Raw genomic sequence first — 19,959 nt, 5'->3', positions numbered from 1 at the left:
AGGAGTAAAAATATCTCATATTTTCTGAAGAGAATTTTTGGATCCTTGGGTTAGGTGCCAAGAAGTAGATTGTTAGTTCTTATTGAAATTCAATTTCTAGGGTTTTTTAGATGTATCCGTCATGTTTTACAAATAGTCTGGATTAGTTGACATTTACAGGAAGAGTAAACAAAGGGTACCTTTTATGCACATTCACATCAAAGTTGATTGATTGCTTTTGTTCTTTGTGATGTGAGCTAGTCTCATTGATATGAAATGGTGTGTTCATTTTTGTTTTGATTTGTATTTCCCTGATGATAAATGATGAAGAGAATATTTTTATATACTTTCCAGCTACCTGTGTCTCTTCTCTGAGTAAGTTTTTACTCCTTCACCCCATTTTTTATGGGATGATTGTTTCTTTCTTACAATGTTCAACCAGGATTTTATGTATCTTGAATATTAACCTTTTAACAGATGAGTGATGGTCAAATAATTTCTCTCAGTATGCATTATTATGATAGTTCCATTTGCAGTGCAGAAGCTTCTGGTTTGATGTAGTCTCAATTGTTTATCTATGCTTCCATTTGCTTGCTCAATGGAATCGGATGAAAAGATTATCATTGTCAACATGTCAATTTTGTTTAAAGCATCATGCAGATTTAGTAAAGTCCCTCTAAAATATCTATGACTTTTTTAAAAACATAGACTAAATGTTATTAAAATTTGTATAGAGCAATAAAGCCCCTTGAATAAACAAAGCAGTTCTAGTACTTTTTTTTTAAAGCAAAAAAAAAGATGCAGGGCTTCTCTTTCCTTTAAAATATATTATAAAGCTACAAACAAAACAAATAAACAGTGGACTAGAACAAGGGTAGATTCTCAAAAGAGTTAAGTATTTTTTATACATCAGTCAAATAATTGAGTTTAGGAACAAAGAAGGAAAAGAAGAATCAGAATGATATTAGTGTGTAGAAAAATATATGAGTTATCACAGTTTCAGAACATAAAAATATATACTTAAAAAAGATGAACAAAGATGTTGCAGATTTTATGAAATATGGGCCTAAAATTTATGGAAACTAAAAAATAACCATAACCAAAATAAATCCTCACCAAATATAAGCTTTGATGAAGCACGTAATAACCAAACATTCAAAGCTAATGTCAGGGAATGTTGAAAGTACTTAGAAGAAAGTTGTTAGCTATACACAATAAATGATATTAAAATTATCATCCACCTTTTCAGCAAAAACCTCAGCAACCAGAAAACAACATGGTAGTATATTAAAAGGACTAATGCAAAGTGGAAAGAAACTTTGAAAGACACTTCAGGAGCTTACAAAATTTAACATATTACCATGTGATCCATGAACTATACTCCTTTACATTATGCTTAAAGGAGTATAAATGTTTGGAAACAAAAACCTCATGCAATTATATTTATAGAAATATTTCTGTATTCATAAATATAGGAATATTTATAATGATATGCATAAAATTTATATACAACTATATAATTTTTTAAAAATTGGAAGCCAACAAGATGTCCATCATTTTTGTTAAAAAAATACAAAATAAACAGATAAAATAAATATTGAATAAAATTTTAAATGTTGAAAAGAAATAGTAAATCCAGACTCGAGAACATATCTGATGATGAAAAGACATGAGGCATTAAAAATAAATGGAGGAAAATTAATTATACTAAAAATAATACAATATGAAATCGTTATAAGCTGTATATTTCTATTATATGATATTCTGCAAGAGGCAAATATAGGGCAGCAAGAAAAAATTAATAACAACAAGCACTAGGGAAAGGAAACTAATGAATGAAAATTTAGAATTAAAGCAATTTAACTGTGAATTTTTAATTATTTAAGAGAATATTTGTAGTTTAATATATATTAAAAACGTGATTAAGTGAAAGGGCCAGACATTTAATTCAGGGGTAGAACACACACCTGACTTGTATGAGTTTGAGTGTCTATTCCTTACACCAAATTTAAATATAACAGAGACAACATGATTTTTCTACATTAAAAGTGTATTCCGACCGGCGGCCAAAGCTCACGCGGAGGCAAGTACTTTCCTCAACATCCTATCCAAGACTAACATCCTAGCTATTCGCAAGCAGTAGGACAATAAAACACAAGACTTCACATAAGAACATCTCAGTAGGAGACCAGGTTCTACAACCCGCAAGTAAAAAGCCAACCACTATTAACTGAGCCTATCCACAATCCTTTTTCGCAACAAAAGGAAACAGGGACACTCATCATCAAGGGCCCTCTTTCATATCACCACAAACAACATGAAGAAACAGCGAAAATCCCCATTGCAACCAGAGGACGATCAAAGGAGTCCGGAAACCTCAATGGGCGCTTCCTACAAACTTGACCTCTCTGAGAAAGAATTCAGACTTGAAATCCTCAACATGTTCAATCAACTCAATGCAAAGATGGACAACTTCAAGGAAGACCTGGCGGAAACAATACAACAGACAGCCGACAAAATACAGGAAGAAATGAGAGCAGAAATAAAAAACCTTCAAAAAGAAATGAAGGATTCCGTACATGAAATCAAAAACTCTCTGGCTTCCCTCAACAATAGGATGACTGCAGCCGAAGACAGAATCAGTATGCTTGAAGATGAGCTGCAAGAGGCCTACAGGCAACATCAAACCATGGCAAGAGACCTCAAAATAGCTCTAGCCAGAATCAGAGTCCTAGGGGATGAATTCAAGAGGAACAAGATTAGAATCATTGGCCTACCAGAACCACAGGGAACCAACCCCAACGAAAAAGACACAGTCAAACAAATCATTGCGGAAAACTTCCCACAGCTGGACAATGCAGGCATCCAGATTCAAGGCGCCCGAAGAGTGCCAGCTAAAAGAGATCGTAACAGAAAAACCCCAAGACATATCATAGTTACAATGATGGACATCTTCCAGAGAGACACAATACTCCAAGCAGCAAGGTCCAAGAAGGAAATCGCATACAAAGGAGCACCCCTTAGGCTCACAGCAGATCTATCAGAGGAAACCCTCCAAGCTCGAAGGCAATGGTGGGATATAGTGAAAAAACTCAATGAAATCAACGCTTCACTAAGAATACTTTATCCGGCTAAACTCTCATTCAAACTAGAAGGAATCATACACTACTTTGGGGATAAACAACAGCTCAGGAACTTCATAGACTCAAAACCAAACCTAAAAGAAGCACTAAAGGGGCTATTGTAAGACAAGAACAACCCCTACAAGCACAACAAACCCTTGCACAAAGACGGCACAAAATCCCATAACAATAATCTCCCTTAATGTCAATGGTCTGAATTCACCAATTAAGAGACACAGACTGGCAAAATGGATTCAGAGACTCAACCCAACATTCTGTTGCCTGCAAGAAACACATCTGAATAGCCAGAACAAACACAGACTCAAAGTCAAAGGATGGGAAACAATCCTGCAAGCAAACAACTCCCTCAAGAAAGCCGGGGTGGCTTTACTAGTATCGGACAACATAGACTTCAGGTTGAAAAAGATTAGAAGGGATAGTGAAGGCCACTTTTTATTAATCAAGGGATGTGTACATCACGAAGAAATCACACTCCTAAATGTCTACGCACCCAATGAGGGATCAGCTAAATACTTACAACAGCTGCTAAGAGACCTTGAGAAGGACATCTCGAGCAACACAATAGTAGTTGGAGACTTCAACACCGCACTGTCTCCTCTGGACAGATCTAGAAGATTAAAACTCACCAATGAAATACTGGCTTTGAAGGAAGAAATAGAAGAGAGAGGGCTAATAGATCTATACAGGGCTTTATATCCCCCAAAAAAGGAATACGCATTCTTTTCCAGTGCACATGGAACATTTTCCAGAATAGACCATGCGCTGGGCCACACAACATACCTCAACAGAATCAACAAGATAGACATTGTACCAGCTATCTTTTCAGACCATGATGCACTGAAGATAAAACTTAACTGTGGACAGATGCAGAAAACCAAATCAAACACCTGGAAATTAAATAGCTCGATATTGAACAATGAGTGGGTCAGGAAGGAAATCAAGGAAGAAATCAAAAGGTACCTAGAAACAAATGAGAATGAAGACATGAGCTACCAGAACCTGTGGGACGCAGCTAAAGCCGTTTTAAGGGGAAAATTTATAGCTCTGCAAGCATATCTCAGGAAGGAAGAAAGGGCCCACATAAATAACTTGACTTCACAGCTCAAGACCTTAGAAAAGGACCAACAAAAGGAGCCAAAACCAGGCAGAAGGAAAGAGATAATAAAACTTAGAGCAGAAATTAATGACATGGAAACCCAAAAGACAATCGGGAAGATCAATGAAACCAAGAGCTAGTTCTTCGAGAAAATAAACAAGATTGATAAACCACTAGCAAGACTCACAAAGAAAGAGAGAGAGAGAACTCTTATAAGCCGAATCAGAAATGAAAAGGGGGACATCACAACAGAAACCAATGAAATTCAAAAGATCATCAGAGACTACTTTGAAAATCTCTATGCCACGAAACAAGAGAATCTAGAAGAAATGGATAAATTCCTCGACTCCTATAATCTCCCAAGGCTGAACCAAGAAGACCTGGAGTACCTGAATAGTCCAATTAACATCAAGGAAATTGAAATGGTAATCAAAAGTCTTCCCAAAAACAAAAGCCCTGGTCCAGACGGATTCACTAGTGAGTTCTTCCAAACATTTAAAGAGGACCTTTTGCCAGTCCTTCTCAAGCTTTTCCAGGAAATTGAAGAAACAGAAACCCTCCCTAACAGTTTCTATGAGGCTCATATCTCCCTAATACCAAAAGCAAACAAAGACACCACAAAAAAAGAAAACTACAGGCCAATATCCCTAATGAACACAGATGCAAAAATTCTCAACAAAATATTAGCAAATAGAATTCAACAACTCATCAAAAAGATCATACACCACGACCAAGTGGGATTCATCCCGGGGATGCAAGGATGGTTTAACATCTGGAAATCAATCAACATAATCCACCATATCAACAAAAGAAAAGATAAAAATCATATAATCATATCAATAGATGCAGAGAAAGCATTTGACAAGATCCAGCATCCGTTTATGATGAAAACACTAGCCAAAATGGGTATAGAAGGGACCTTCCTCAGTATAGTCAAAGCCATTTATCACAAGCCTATGGCAAGCATTGTCCTCGATGGGGAAAAACTAAGAGCCTTCCCTCTGAGAACAGGGATGAGACAAGGATGCCCACTCTCTCCACTTCTGTTCAATATAGTACTGGAAGTACTTGCAATAGCGATTAGGCAAGAAAAAGACATTAAGGGCATTCAGGTAGGAAAGGAAGAAATCAAGCTCTCACAAAAAAAAAAAAGTGTATTCCTACTTATTTTAATAATCCCTAATTACTAATACATATTGGTATAGGCAAAATAATGAGAATATACTTACCAAATATTTTTCAACTACAATATGCATTTCTATATAATGAGATAACTGTTTCATTGCCTGAAAAATACACAAAATACATGTCAAAACTGAAAAATTATTCAAATACTTTAGTGTTTATCATTATACTGTAAACTAAATGTTGAGAAATTCTATTCCTTATTGAAGACATAATAGAAGGTAAAACTTAGTATAACAGAATCATTTTCAAATACTGACTTTCTCAAGTATTTTGCACCTAATTTGTCATGTAACAAAATAAGTGACCATGCATTCTATCATATGTTCTTATTCTCATTGTTACTGAGAAAGTAGTGTTGCTCTTTTTCCTACAGAAAATCTCCAATTAACAACCACTCCAATGAACTTTATAATACAACTATGTACTGTAATATTGTATGGTGTTATCTATAACCTGAGAAAATATGAATACCCCATCTAACAGATAGTTAGTCCTTATATAAAATCACCATTTAGGTAAAAATGGTGATTTTTACACCATTTTTACAAAGGAAATAATTTGCTTTCTTTAATTGAATCATATGTATCCTAAAATGTGAGTGTTCTGAGTATTATGCCAGCAACTTAAATTTTAATATTTAAATTAGACACAAAGCTTGACCTCATACAGTTTTAACTATAACAAATTTATAGCATTTAGATTCTGCAAAAAGTGGAACAGACAATCATTATAATAATCACTAATATAAAACAGTATCTACTTTCATCAATATTGCCATGTAACATAGTCTAGGAGGAAAACTGTACAAATAACTTGTAAGACAGGTTTCATAAGCATTTTATGGCGTACCTAGCTAAAAAGAAAATGTTACTAAAAGGTGATACTTTCCACGAGCACAGTAGAAATATCAAGAAGAACAGAAGATCAAAATTCATAGATAGAAGGTAAATATATTGTGTACATTTTAATATCTACACATTGTACACTGGTATATAATCCCTGAAAGTTCAATAAAACAACTTTCAGTTAAACTATTTTACTCAGCATAAAAAGATTAAAGAGAAAACAACAAATCTAAAATTTGAGATCAGTAAAGTGATAACTATAATCATTCAAAGGAAACAAAGTGAAACTTAATGTGAAATTCTTTTATATTATGGTTTTTTATCATTTGTATCAAAATTAAATTATACCCCTAATGTTTTAGAGTTTTACTTTTAGGATCCATTTTTTTCACTGAAAAATTAAATAAAGAGTTTACTGAAGGATAAAGAATTAAAATTTGTGTTCATTGTGAGAAAGTACATTAATAGATCTATGGAACCAAAATTATTATTTTAAGCAGCAGTGTACTAGATGACTGATGTCTTCAAATAAATTCCTCTTCATTCCCACAGCAAATCATTTTCATATTTGTACTGGATTTTATACTGGATCTGTAATGTTTTTCATTCATTTATTGAAAAATAGTACTGTCACTGTCTGTAGTATTGTTCATCGATTTGCTCGAGCGGGCACCAGAAATGTCTCCATTGTGAGACTTGTTGTTATTGTTTTTTGCATATGGAATACACCACAGGTAGCTTGCCAGGCTCTGCTGTGTGGGTGGGATACTCTTAGGAGCTTGCTGGGCTCTCTGAGAGGGGCGGAGGAATCAAACCTGGGTGGGTCGCATGCAAAACAAATGCCCTACCCGTTGTGCTATTGTTTTGCACTGAAAAAACATTAGAAAAATAATTTTATCCATTTAACTTTCTTAAAAGTTATTGTTATAATTTAGATAGCATGGCTAAATGCATAGGGGTTACTCCTGGCTCCGCACTCAGTAACTAACCCTGGTGGTGCTCAGGAGACTATATGGGATGTTGGGAATCGAACCCGAGTTGGCCACATGCAAGGCAAATGCCCTCCCCACTGTGCTATCGCTCCAGCTCCCCCGAGTATTTTTATTATAACTCGGACAGTATTGTTAATGTCTATAGTATTGAGATATAAAGTTACTTCATCTTACAACCACTACTGTTACAATACCCTTTCATTTCCTTTGTTTATTCTATTCTACCTCTTCATTCTCACAGTAAATTAACTTAAATGTACATAAAGGAATGCTAGAAATGTGTATTACTGTTAGATTTTGAAAACATGGAAAAGTTGGTCTGGAGGTTTATTACAGCAGGTAAGGCACTTGCTTGGCATGTGGCCAACCCAGATTATGTTTCTGATGTCGCATATGGTCCTCTGAGACCACTAGGAGAGATCCCTGAGCGCAGAGCTGGGAACAAGCCCTGAGCAGCACTGGATGTGGCCCCCAAACCAAAAATAAAGAAAATTTAAATGTGGAAAAGCATTTCATTTAATAAAAAAGTAGTCCCATAAGGATTAAATATGTATTATATAAATGTAATTGTAATTGCAGTTGTTTTGAGTAAAATGACAATAAGATATAGACAACAAAGTTAGATAAAACTATTGAGTGGTCTAATCACAATATTAGCAATCATATACCTTGGTAAATTTATCACCCACCTTTATAGGTTTTGTTTTGTAGGGAAATTTTGTTGATTCAATATCTTCCTCAGCATATAAAGAAAGACCGACATTCTTATGTTTGACTTGGTAAATAACATGTTCAAAACCAATAGAAGGCTCCAAGGGCTCAATTCCATAACTAACATTTTCAAACTGCAATAAGCCCCTAGGAATTAAAATCACAAGTAACTAAATAAAGTAATGCTTTTTTAAAAAGCCAGTAAAATAAGATGACACATAAGTTTTAATGGTATGCTGATTATTAAAATTGTAAATGTTGACATAGGTTAGAAATCATGGGGTAAACACTGACTTATCAAGTGGTATAAAACAATAATTTCTATTCACATAAGCAACCAAGTTTCATGTTTTGTACGTGCATCAAGGATCTTAATTAAGGAAAAATATTGCCATACTATGAACTACGTTTTTCCAAGTGTAGTTATGCACCAATATTCTCACACTATGCCTTATCTAAAAGTTTCCAACAAAAGATCTTTTATTTTAGAACTCCTGAAAATATTTAAAACTATTTCCAAAAACAAATAATTTTGTAAAAAACAATTTGTGTATAATAACCTGAGTCCAGCACATGTGCTGAAGATGACCATAGATTTTGGGTGATCTTCAATATGGCCTTGGTAGTAGCAAAAATTCTGAAAAATAGAAAATCAAACAAATTCTTATCCTCTATACTATCTTCAATATTCAAAACTATATGATTATTAATATGCATATACCAATTATTGGTGTTTTACATAATATATTTACAAGAAAGATGCTCTTAAATTATTTTGTTGTAAGCTATGAATGACACTTTGGGTCACGAGAATATATATTTTATATATTTCCTTTAATATATTTCTCTTTTAATTTACATTTTTCTCTTTATATATTTACTTTTTGCAACGTAGAAACAAAAAAAGTAACCCAATGAAAAAATTTTTTTAAAAATATGTAAATTCAATTAAAATAATTTATACTGATAATCTTATAGCTAAAAGATACAAACTTTAGAAAAGTAACTTAAACCCCTACTACAAAATAAGACATAAAGAGAAGAGAGAATGGAATAAACAATAGAAAGAAAATTTTGCTTATTGAAGTAATTGGGAAAAATTTATCCTTTCACCAGAGGTTTGCCCATAACCTGTGGGCAGGGCAAAACAGGTGATAATATTCTAATAGAAAATATAAGCCTACTGAACATAGATTCAAAATGTCTAGGAAATGAAGGAAGTATATATTGGACACTCCAAATATATGCATTTTTTAGGAATAATATTTTAGCTTACATATGAACTGAAAACAAAGAGAAAAATCTCAGTAACCAAGTATAATAGGAAGAATTGAGAAGGGGCCTTTGTCTATATCCAAACACAGGAGAGTAAAGTTAATAAAGTAGTTCCAGTCCAGTCAAATTATAAAATAAAGAATAATTTTCTTTAATAATAAGAATGACAGTTTTGGGCAGAAATGATTAATATTTTCTGCATAGTATTTTTGAAATCGTTAGTATAGATTAAAATTAGATACCAAATAAAAGGAAAATATATCTTTAGTTGAGAAAAATCATGAGAAAAAAGTGATGCTAAACTAAGTCAGGATTTTATAAAATTTTAAGCAAATCGATGAGCAACGGGATGACAGTGACAGTGACTTTTAAAACAGTAAAAATATGATTTAACATTATTAAAATATTAAATCCTAAGTGAAAACTTGCAATTACAGATGAAATTAGAAATTAGAGTAGAAAAAAATGAAGGTTCTAATAAAATATGTTAAAGCCTATAACAAAGAGACTAGATTTTATTGTACATCACTATATCACTCTCATCCCATTGCTCATCGATTTGCTTGAGCGGGCACCAGTAATGCCTCCATTGTGAGACTTGTTACTGCTTTTGCCTTATTGAATACACCACATGGAACTTGCAGGGCTCTGCTGGGCAGGTGAGATACTCTCAGTAGCTTGACGGGCTCTCTGAGAGGGGTGAAGGAATTGAACCCGGGTCTGCCGTGTTCAAGGCAAACGTCCTACCTGCTGTGCTATCACTCCAGCCCTTTATTGTACATGGATATAAAAAATGTGAAAGTCTATATTGCAATACAATTTTCATATTGATATTGCAACCTGACAATTTGTCATGTGCAGTTCTTTTGTCTGTTTGTTTCTAATAGTTCAGTGAATTCCTCAGTATTTTCTAGAGTATTATATCGAATGAGATTACATCATCTGCAAATAGTGATAGTTACATTTATAGTTATCTAAACTTAATTCCTTTTATTTCATTATCTTGCCTAATTTCTGTAGCTAAAACTTCTACTACTATATTGCATAGCAGTAGTGAGAGAGGAAATACTTGTGCCAAATACCAAAAGAATATCTTTTCTAATATGTTTTCTTTTTAGAGTATGATATTTGCTATCAGTCTGTCATACACAGCTTTTATTTTGTTAATATATGCCTATCTCATTTATTAGTTTTAAAATTTTATCTTATTTTGGTAAATTTTGATTGATATAGAACATTAATTTTGGCATCAATGATTTTGTAACTGTACATATTGCAAGATCATAACCATAAAGTGTAGTTAACATCTACCATAGTCGCTATATATAATGACCCTTTATAGTTAGAGGGCACATTTTTCTCCTTTGAAAAACTTGGAAAATGTACTCCACAACTTCCAAATACTCAATATACTATTATTAATTATAGTCATCATGCAATGCATATTTCCCAAGAAATTATTTATTTTTTGAATTATTTCTTTTTTAATTTATAACAAGCCAGAGCAACAGAATTCTGAATGTGGAGAACAGAATTAATGATCTTGAAGACAAAATACAACTCATAAAAAATAAGAAGAAAAAGACAAGAGAATATACAGAACCTAATAGTCAGCAAGAGAAATAATCTCCAAATCATAGAAAGATCGAAAGAGAAGGAAAAAAGAAGGGGAAGAACAATTTATAGAAGAGATACTCCTATATCAGAATACTCCTATTCTCTGGAGAGCATGAGATTTCTGCACAGATTCAAGAGGCCCAAAGAATACACAATAAAATATACCCCCCCAAAAAAAAAAAATTACACCCTGCCCCTGGAAGTCAAGCCCTCAACCCGCCCCCAGCACCATCTTGCTGCAGCAACCAGCGGTGAAGAATCCAGGCCGGCGGCACTGCAAGCCAGAGAATGCCCAGACCCCAGACTGGGCCAACAACACCGGGGTGCCAGATGGGGTGGCTGCACCCCGCCTTCTCCAGATGGAGTCCTGGTGACACTGAGCTTCTACTAACATGGCTCCGGTATGTGGGACTGGGATTTTTTTCTCCAAACCTTTACTGATATACAAAAAGCCGCTCAGGAACAGTTCCGCCACCCTAAGTGGCCATTATCCCAGAGGCACAGAAACCAATCTCGGAACACAGTGGCTGCTGGCAGATATACTGCTCAACTGTGAACCAAGTACAAGTCCATGCAGCCCTGGGAGGGGAAGGGTTTTGTCCCTCAGCTTTTTCCCCTTTATGACAGCATGGCGACCACCACCGTTCAGAGCCAATTCGACAGAGGTAGGAGCTTGCAGTGATGGGACGCATGGGGAATACCATAATGGGGGGGTGGGGCAGAACCGGCCCTGCTCCCCACCCAAATGAGACCCTGAGCGGCTGCTCATGAACAGCTCCTCTGCTCCTGAACAGCCATGATCCCAGAGGCACACAAACCAATCTCAGAATGCAGTGGCTACGTGCAGAAATACCTTTGGATTTAACTACTAAAATAACATGTAACATCATATGCTCTTTGTTATCAGCAATAGAAAACATATGTTCTAATGATGCCATTTCAACAGATTTCGAGAGTTGGGGGTAAAAGTCCAAATAATAGTAGTGGGTTTTCTGTCAAAAATTGAATGTAATCAAAGTAAAGAGAGAGTAAAGTGAAAATCATCTGCCACACAAGCAGTGGGGAGAGGGGGTTGGGAGGGGGGTATACTGGGGTTCTTGGTGGTGGAACATATGCACTGGTGAAGGGATGGGTGTTTGATCATTGTACAACTGAGACTTAATCCTGAAAGTCCTGTAACTGTTCTCACGGTGATTCAATAAAAAAAAATTACAAAACAACCCACATCAAGACATATTGAAATCAAAATCACAAGAACCAAAGACAGAGACATACTACCTAAAAGTGTTGAGAGAGGAAAAACTTCAAATATAAAGGAAATAACAAAAATCACAACAGATTTCCTATTTGAAACTGTGAAACCAAAAAGAATGAAATGACATATTCAAAGTACAGAATTAAAAAAAATAATTCTTTTAATCCAGAGTACACTATCTTGCAAAAATGTCATTGAGAGTTAAGACATTTGTCTTAGCTAGTGACATGTGCTTGTACATCTAAACCAAACCTGCAAAATTACTGAAAGTTAGCCTGTAAAATGCAAATGACTATCTGCAAAAACAGCTAAACCCCCACTCAGACAAATGGCAACACGACCCATTATATCAATAATTTCCGAATGTCAATGGACTAAAATCTCCATTAAAATCACAGTGACTCGGCAGATCAGGAAACAAAATATTAGAGCCCCAAATTAAGAGTTAGTGTAACTGGGACCTCCACCCTCAAAAAGCTGAATACACATTCTTCTCTTGTGCATTTAGGTCATTCTCCAGGTTAGATTACATTTGAGGGCTTAACCAAAACTGTTGCACTGTAGCACTGTTGTCCCGTTACTCATGCATTTGCTAGAGTGGGCACCAGTAATGTCTCCATTGTGAGACTTGTTGTTACTACTTTTGGCATATCAAATATGCCGCCGGTAGCTTGCCAGGCTCTTCTGTACAGGCGGGATACTCTCAGTGGCTTGCTGGGCTCTCCAAGAGGGGCAGAGGAATCAGGAATCAAACCCAGGTTGGCCGAGTGCAATGTAAACACCCTACTCGCTGTGTTATCACTCCAGTCATACATAAAATTACAAATATAAGCCGAATATTCTCTCCAATTACAATGTCATAATGACAGAAACAAACCATGAAAACAATATGAGAAAATCTCCAAGTAGAAGCTGAACTAAACACTGCTAAACAATTGGATCAAAGAGGAAATCAAGGAATAAATAAAAAGATAGCTGGAAACTAACAAGAACGGAGAAACAAGTTATAACCTGTGGGACACAGTAAAACCTATACTAAGCGGGGAATTCAGCGATACAGACCTGCCTAGGAAAGGAGAAAAAGCTCAAATCAATAAGCTAAGCACATGTCTTTATTGGAGAAAGAAAAATGAATTGTAAAAGCAGTTAACAAAAGAAAAAGAAGTAAAAATAAAGGGGAAATCAATGGTGTGGAAATAAAGAGAGAAGTACAGAGTCAGTGAAACCAGGAACTGTTTCTTAAAATAAACAAATAAACAAACCTTTACTTATACTCATGAGAAAAGAAAGAAAATACCCAAATAAATTTGATTGGAGAGCAAAGAGGAGAAATTATAACACCCTTCTAAATATTAGAGATATCATAAGAGTAACTATAGACAACTCTACTACGTTAAACTGTTGTCTCCAATTCTCTTTTTCTGTCCGTCTGTCTCTCTGTCTCTGCCTCTGTCTCTCTCACACAAACACACATATACTTATACACAGACCTACACAAATACCACATTACATATTCATATATTTATGACTTTCATAAAATTGTTTGAGAGAATGTATTAGTTATATTTTTGTACAGAGTAGTTTATAGGTGATACATATATTATTTGCCTAGTTTGTTGGGCAAAAATTAAGCAAAAGACATATGTATGATTTTCTCTATTGAAAGATTAACCTGACAAAACGTTTTAATTTCAAAGTACTGGCAGATTCACTGCATAGAACTTTAAACTTTAAACTGCAAACAAAATTTAAAAACCCAGCTGTTGGTAGGGTAAAGTAAAGCCAACAAGGAAAAGAGCATTTTAAGAATGGATAACTCTAAAATTTTATGCATGCTTCTTCATTATTTCATAAAATTATACATAATTAAATGAAACTCCAAATATTCCAAATACAACATACTTTGGAATGTGCATTAAATTCCACTGGGGCTTTTTTTCCCCTTGCAGTTGTTAATTGTGGACATGTTGCAGACAAGACTAAATTCTTCATTACCCTCATTCAAGGTAAGTATTTTTCATTTTAAGTATTTCACATTATCAACCCTATTGCCACAGATAGAAACTTACATATCCTGTATAATACATGATAATCCTATATCATGTATTATACAGCTTTAAAAGCATGGTTATTTTGATTATTTATAAGAGGAATAATTCAAGAGAAATCTTGAGTTTGGTTAATTTAAGATATATTTATATCATATATAAGTTATATATAAATATATATATATAACACAATCACGGCCACATGAGCTCTTGTGATATTCAAAATGAGCAATGGAAAATAAATTATCTAGTGTCTACCCCTGGCAGGTAGGCTTGAATGGTGGTGGGAAATTTCTAGCAAAACGTAATGCCCAAAATTAGAGAGAATATTGGGGAAATTGTCTGCTATAATGCTAAAGAGGCAGGGTGAGGACTGGGATGTGGGTGGTGGAAAATGTGCACTGGTGGAGGGATGGGTGTTCCATCATTGTATGGCTGAATCTCAAACATGAAAGCTAGGTGACTCTATCTCACAGTGATACAATAATATAAAATTTAAAAAAAGTAATGTGGAGTTCATGCCCAGTTCAGTCAGCTTAATCAATGGCTGAACAAACTGCAGTACTTCTACATTATTTTAAAACAAAACAAAAAAAAGTGGTGGCTATGTTAAAGGGTCCGAGTACATTCTTTTCATGTGGAAGCTCCAACACCCACCCTGTCTGGTACCCTTACCCAGCCAGGAGCAGTCCCCAAGCACCGTGCCACCAGGCCTGGCCCCAAATCCACCACTGAAAGCAAAAATTTCGAGACCATGTTGGCAGGAGGGAGCACCAGCTCATCAGGTGGAGAGAATGCTCCACATGCGGCCAATCTTGGCATTAAGAGCCTGGGGAAGCCCCCAGCACCTCTGGGTGTGGCCCCAAAAAATCAGAAAGAAAAAGATGTCCGTAGAAGTTTTGGGGACTCCATGATTGTGTGGGGGTTCTCACACCTAATACATAAGCAAACTAGTGGGAAACTCGAGACACTACAAACACATAGTGCCTTGTTTTGGCTTTCTCATTTATTTTCTTTTTTGAGTGGAGGGATGGCAGAACTTGGCGATGTTCAGGGGTTACTCCTGGCTCTGCACGCAGAAATTAACTCCTGGCTCAGGGGACCATATGAGGTTCTGGGGATCGAACTTGGGTCGGCAGCATGCAAGGCAAATGCCCTCCCTACTGTACTATCGCTCCAAGCCCTGCTTCTCATATTTTAAGTAGTAATTTTTTAAATGAATGCTTTACTTACCCCTCCCCCTGAAGTTGAGAGTGTGGTTTCAGATGCTGATCCTTTGGTTATACTATCTATAGATTTGATATTGAAATTTGATATTTGAAATGCCATGCATTCAGGATAAGACCTAAAGAGTATTCTGGTGGTTGTACGTAACTGAAAGCAAATTACCTGATACTTTGATGAGTAACGAAGCAAATGAAGCAAAACAAAGATACAAAAAATAAAAATAAAGAAAGCAATTAGCAGACCTTCAAAGGGCTGGACTATGGACACAGCAGAACACTTGGCTAGCCAGGATAAGTGTTTAGGTTTGATACCCAGTGTGACAAGGGGACAAAAAAATGAGGCAAATACCTTCCTGAACATGAGAGAAACTCCTCTAGCTGCCAAAGCTGTTAAAGGGTTAAATGATGCAATGCTTATAAAGTAGTGCCTTACACATGCTCAATTGCTCAAGGGGCCAGAGAGACAGTACAATGGGTAGGGCACTTGCATTGAACGCAACTGACCTGGGTGGATTCAATCTCTGGAACCCCATACTGTCCCTCCGAGCCCCACCAGGAGTATTTTTTGAGCAAAGAGTTAGAAGCCCTGGGTACCACCTGGCATGGCCCTCAAAACAAACCAAACAAAACAATTACTCAAAAACCTGATATATCTTCAACTAATGTGAATTTTTTTGCGAGCACTTGAAATAGCATTTCCTGCCCTAAACATTTTTAGTTGTCCATCATTTAAATATTTCCTTCCCTATGTCACAAAAACAAAAAAAATATTTTTTTGTTTTGTTTTGGGGTCTCGGTGGTGCCCAGGGGTTATTTATGGCTCTGCATTCAGGAATTGCTCCTGGTGGGACTCGGGGTATAGTATGGGATGCCAGGGTGCCGGGAACTGCAAGGCAAGCTGGTTACCCGAGGTACTATCTCTCCAGCCCCAAAACTTTTTTGGGTCTTTTTCTTTTAATTGGAGTTTTGGGGATGATAGGCGGCAGTGCACAGGTTGGGGGGAAGTGTTCAGCATGTTCTCAGGCAGTGCTCAGAAGCAGACCTCAGGGGACCATGAAGTAACCCTGACCAAACCCAGGAGCTCTGAGTAAAGCAGGGCAGAAGAAACCTATAAGCCACCTGCCTTGTATGTGGCCAGCCCGAGGTTCTGTAAGGCCCCGAGGCTCTGTAAGTTTTCAGGGCAGTCCCCAAGGAGACAAAAAAATAGTTACTAGTCCCCAAGGATCAAAAATAAACAGGGACTGGGTCATTAGCTAGGCTGCATAGCACTGGTCTTGCATAGCACTGGTCTTGCATCTATGGGGCCCAGGTTTGGTAGTTCTCACTCTCTCTCTCTCTCTCTCTCTCTCTCTCTCTCTCTCTCTCTCTCTCTCTCTCTCTCTTTCTCTCTCTCTCTCTCTTTGTATCCCTTTCTCTCTCTCCCCCTCTCGCCCCCTACTCCCCTCTCTTAACCTCTCTCTTCCTCTCTCCTTCCTCTCTTTCTCTCTGAATGAAGCAGTGTAAATGGTTGGGTTCCAGAGACATCTCTGGCACTAATCAATTTTGGGATTCAATTGGGAGTCTCAGGGCCAGGGCTATTGGTGTGCTAAGATGGCACCTGGAGACAAATTGTGATAGCCACTGCTTTGAACTCTTCTCTCTCGGCTTCCCCTCAAACCTTAAGTTTTTAAAATTCTGATCCAATCTAGCTGATCCAGTCTAGACCTTTTGGTTGTGTGCTTTGCCAACCCAGCAAAGTAATTCCAAGTTTTTGTCCTGACCAGTGAAAAACATACAGCATATGTAGCATATGTGTGTACAGTTTATAAACGCAGTCATTGCTTTGAAATAACGATTTCGGGGGCCTGAGAGATAGTACAATGGTTAGGGCTCTTGCCTTGCACGTGGCTGACCTGGGATCGTTCCCTGGAACCGTACTGGTCGCCCAAGCACCGCCAGGAGTGGCTCCTGAGTGCAGAGCCAGGAATAAGGTCTTGAGCAGCAGTGGGTATGGCCCCCAAACCAAAATAATAACAATATTATTTGTTATTATTAATGAAAATAATAATTTTTGTCATTAAAATATTTTGTTATTAGCAAAAATAATTTTTTAACTTTAAAAAGTTAAAGTTTTTTAAGTTTATAAGGCGTGACCTCTTATAGTCTAGTTCTCCCTTTCGGAGAACCTGGCAAGCTACTGAGAGTATCCTGCCCACATGGCAGAGTCTGGCAAGCTCCCCGTGGCACACTTGATATGCGAAAACCAGTAACAACGATGTGTCTCATTCTCCTGACCCTGAAAGAGCTTCCAATGCAGCACCGTTGGGAAAGTCGAGTAAAGATAGACTTCTAAAATCTCAGGGCTAGGATGAATGGAGACGATACTGGTGCCTGCACGAGCAAATCGATGAATAATGGGATGACAGCAACACAGTGATATATGCAACACATATATTATATTGTATTATATATTATATAATATTACTATAATCACTTGTACTCTAGCAGTATGCATATCCAAAAAGATGCTGACAGAAACTCACAAGACAAAGGTAACAGAGAAGATGAAAATCATACCTGAAAGTTTTGTTCAAGAGGCGTCATACTTTGTGTACCATTATAACTGTAAACTCTAAAATTATGAGGCAAAAATGTTCTGTAAAAATAAATTTAAAATAATTATTGACTCATTTCCAAATATGTTGAAATCTTTTAATACTGATAGATATGTAGCTAAGTAGAGATGGAATTGAAGACATGATATTATTCTAATTTGACTCAAAAACCCTAATTTTTGATATTTTTAAAAAATACTTCTAGTCCTTTAAAGTTTTTAAAACTGGGGGAGTTTATGGGCCACACTCAGAGTTCTCAAGACTTGCTTACAGTTCTGTCCCAGGTGAGGGGCTCAAGGGACCTTATGAAATTCCCTGGATCTAATACAAGTTGGTGTTGTGAAAGGCTAGCACACTACCAGCTCCACTGTGGTATCCAGTCTATCAAGGTTTTTGTTTGTTTTGTTTTGTTGCTTTTGATGACAACCAGTAGTGCTCAGGGTTTACTCCAGGCTCCACAGGTCCAGAGATTGTATGGGGTGCTGAAGATCAACTGGGGTTGGCAGCATGCAAGGCAAGCACCCTGCCCATATTTCTCTCACTCTGTCCCTCTCAATAAAATCCTAATGAATCAAATCCAGCAATATATCCTAAAGTTGAGAAGGACCATTTGATGGTATAATTATAGTTGAACTTTGGAAATGAGAAGAATATTATTATACACAGAGAAAATATTTATCTTACCCTTTGAAATTCAACAATTTTGTTATCATGAGATTCCCAAACCCATTTTGTCTGCTGCTCCATTTTTGAATTATTTTTTTCCCTCAGCAATCCACTGTAATTCTGCCTTAATTAAACAAACAGAAAGTGCCTCACAATTACACCAGAGGCTATCACAACTCTCCTAATGGACTGCTCTAGTAATCCAAAGATTGTGTCATCCATCTGAAAGGCCTTTGCAAACAAAGATAAATAATTATCATGAGCAAAAGATAGAATATATGAAATAATTTTTAGAGCCATCTTTCTTTTTGCCAACATAAAACTATTATCTCCTCCAAAAATCAATATAGGGTCAATGTAAAAAGTCTGCAAGATAATCAATAAGGAAAGGAAAGAACATATGTATATTTATATGTATACATATATATATAAATCTTATACCAGATAAAATATGTGATGTGGTTAAAAAGGATCCTTCACTGTTGATAGAACATTTCCATTCAATCTTTATGGAAAGTAGTATGGATAGTTTCTAAAAAGTTAACAATATAACATAGAACTTCAATATTACCCAGCAAGTCTACTTCTTGGAATAGAAAATGAAAACACACACACACAAAATTAAAAAGGCTGGGGACTGAGTAATAGTACAGCTAGTAGGGCACTTGTCTTGCATGTGGCCTATCTGAGTTTGGTCCCTAGCATTTCATATGTCTCCAGGAGTGATCCAAGAGCACGGACCAACAAGTTAGCCCTTAGCACAGCTGAGGGTGGCCCCCAAATAAAATAAACAAAAATACTGTTTATTAAAACTCTTAGTTCAGTCCCAAGGTATGGAAACAATCTGACTGGAAAATGACTTCTTTATTTTGGATAGAGAAGTGTGGTAGTACAGATGCACAAATAATTAGCAATTCTAAGGAAAAAAAGAAATCATGCATTTAGCTGCAGTGTTGCAACTGGCGGGTACCATACAAAGCAAAATAATTCTGGAAATTGAGTAACAGGTGATCTCTGCTCTCTGTGGAAAATATGCACAAAACAAGGAAATAGAGTCATTATGCAATGATAAATTTTTGGCCTTGGATTACACAAGCTATGGGGAGGGGTGGAGCAACAAAGTTCAGACTAGAGCTGACAGTAAGTGATAGGGCTTGGGAAGGGAAATGCCCTCACCTGGCCACTGAGCAGCTGCTGAAGATACTGAAGCTGATGGCTGCATATGCCATCACCTTTCCAGGCTTGCTTGAGCCTCAGAAAAAGTTTTCCATGGATTATAAACATTTAATTATAGGTCAAAGACACGATGGGATGTGATGGATGT

General features: G+C 36.4%; 1 protein-coding gene across 1 annotated transcript in view; it reads right to left on the bottom strand.

The window, feature by feature from the left end:
- The window catches only part of ADAM2 (ADAM metallopeptidase domain 2), a 131,364-nt gene that overhangs the window by 100,542 nt on the left and 10,863 nt on the right, over positions 1–19,959 (bottom strand). The window contains exons 3-6 of the mRNA XM_055128386.1: positions 17,932–18,010; positions 8,515–8,591; positions 7,933–8,101; positions 5,448–5,504 (exon numbers count right to left, since the gene is read on the bottom strand). Of these exons, the coding sequence (XP_054984361.1) occupies positions 5,448–5,504; positions 7,933–8,101; positions 8,515–8,591; positions 17,932–18,010 (382 nt within the window). The remainder of the gene's footprint in view (positions 1–5,447; positions 5,505–7,932; positions 8,102–8,514; positions 8,592–17,931; positions 18,011–19,959) is intronic.

This window comes from Sorex araneus, chromosome 1 (assembly GCF_027595985.1).
Source record: "Sorex araneus isolate mSorAra2 chromosome 1, mSorAra2.pri, whole genome shotgun sequence".
Lineage (NCBI taxonomy): Eukaryota > Metazoa > Chordata > Mammalia > Eulipotyphla > Soricidae > Sorex > Sorex araneus.
This window is presented reverse-complemented; position numbering and strand designations above follow the sequence as displayed.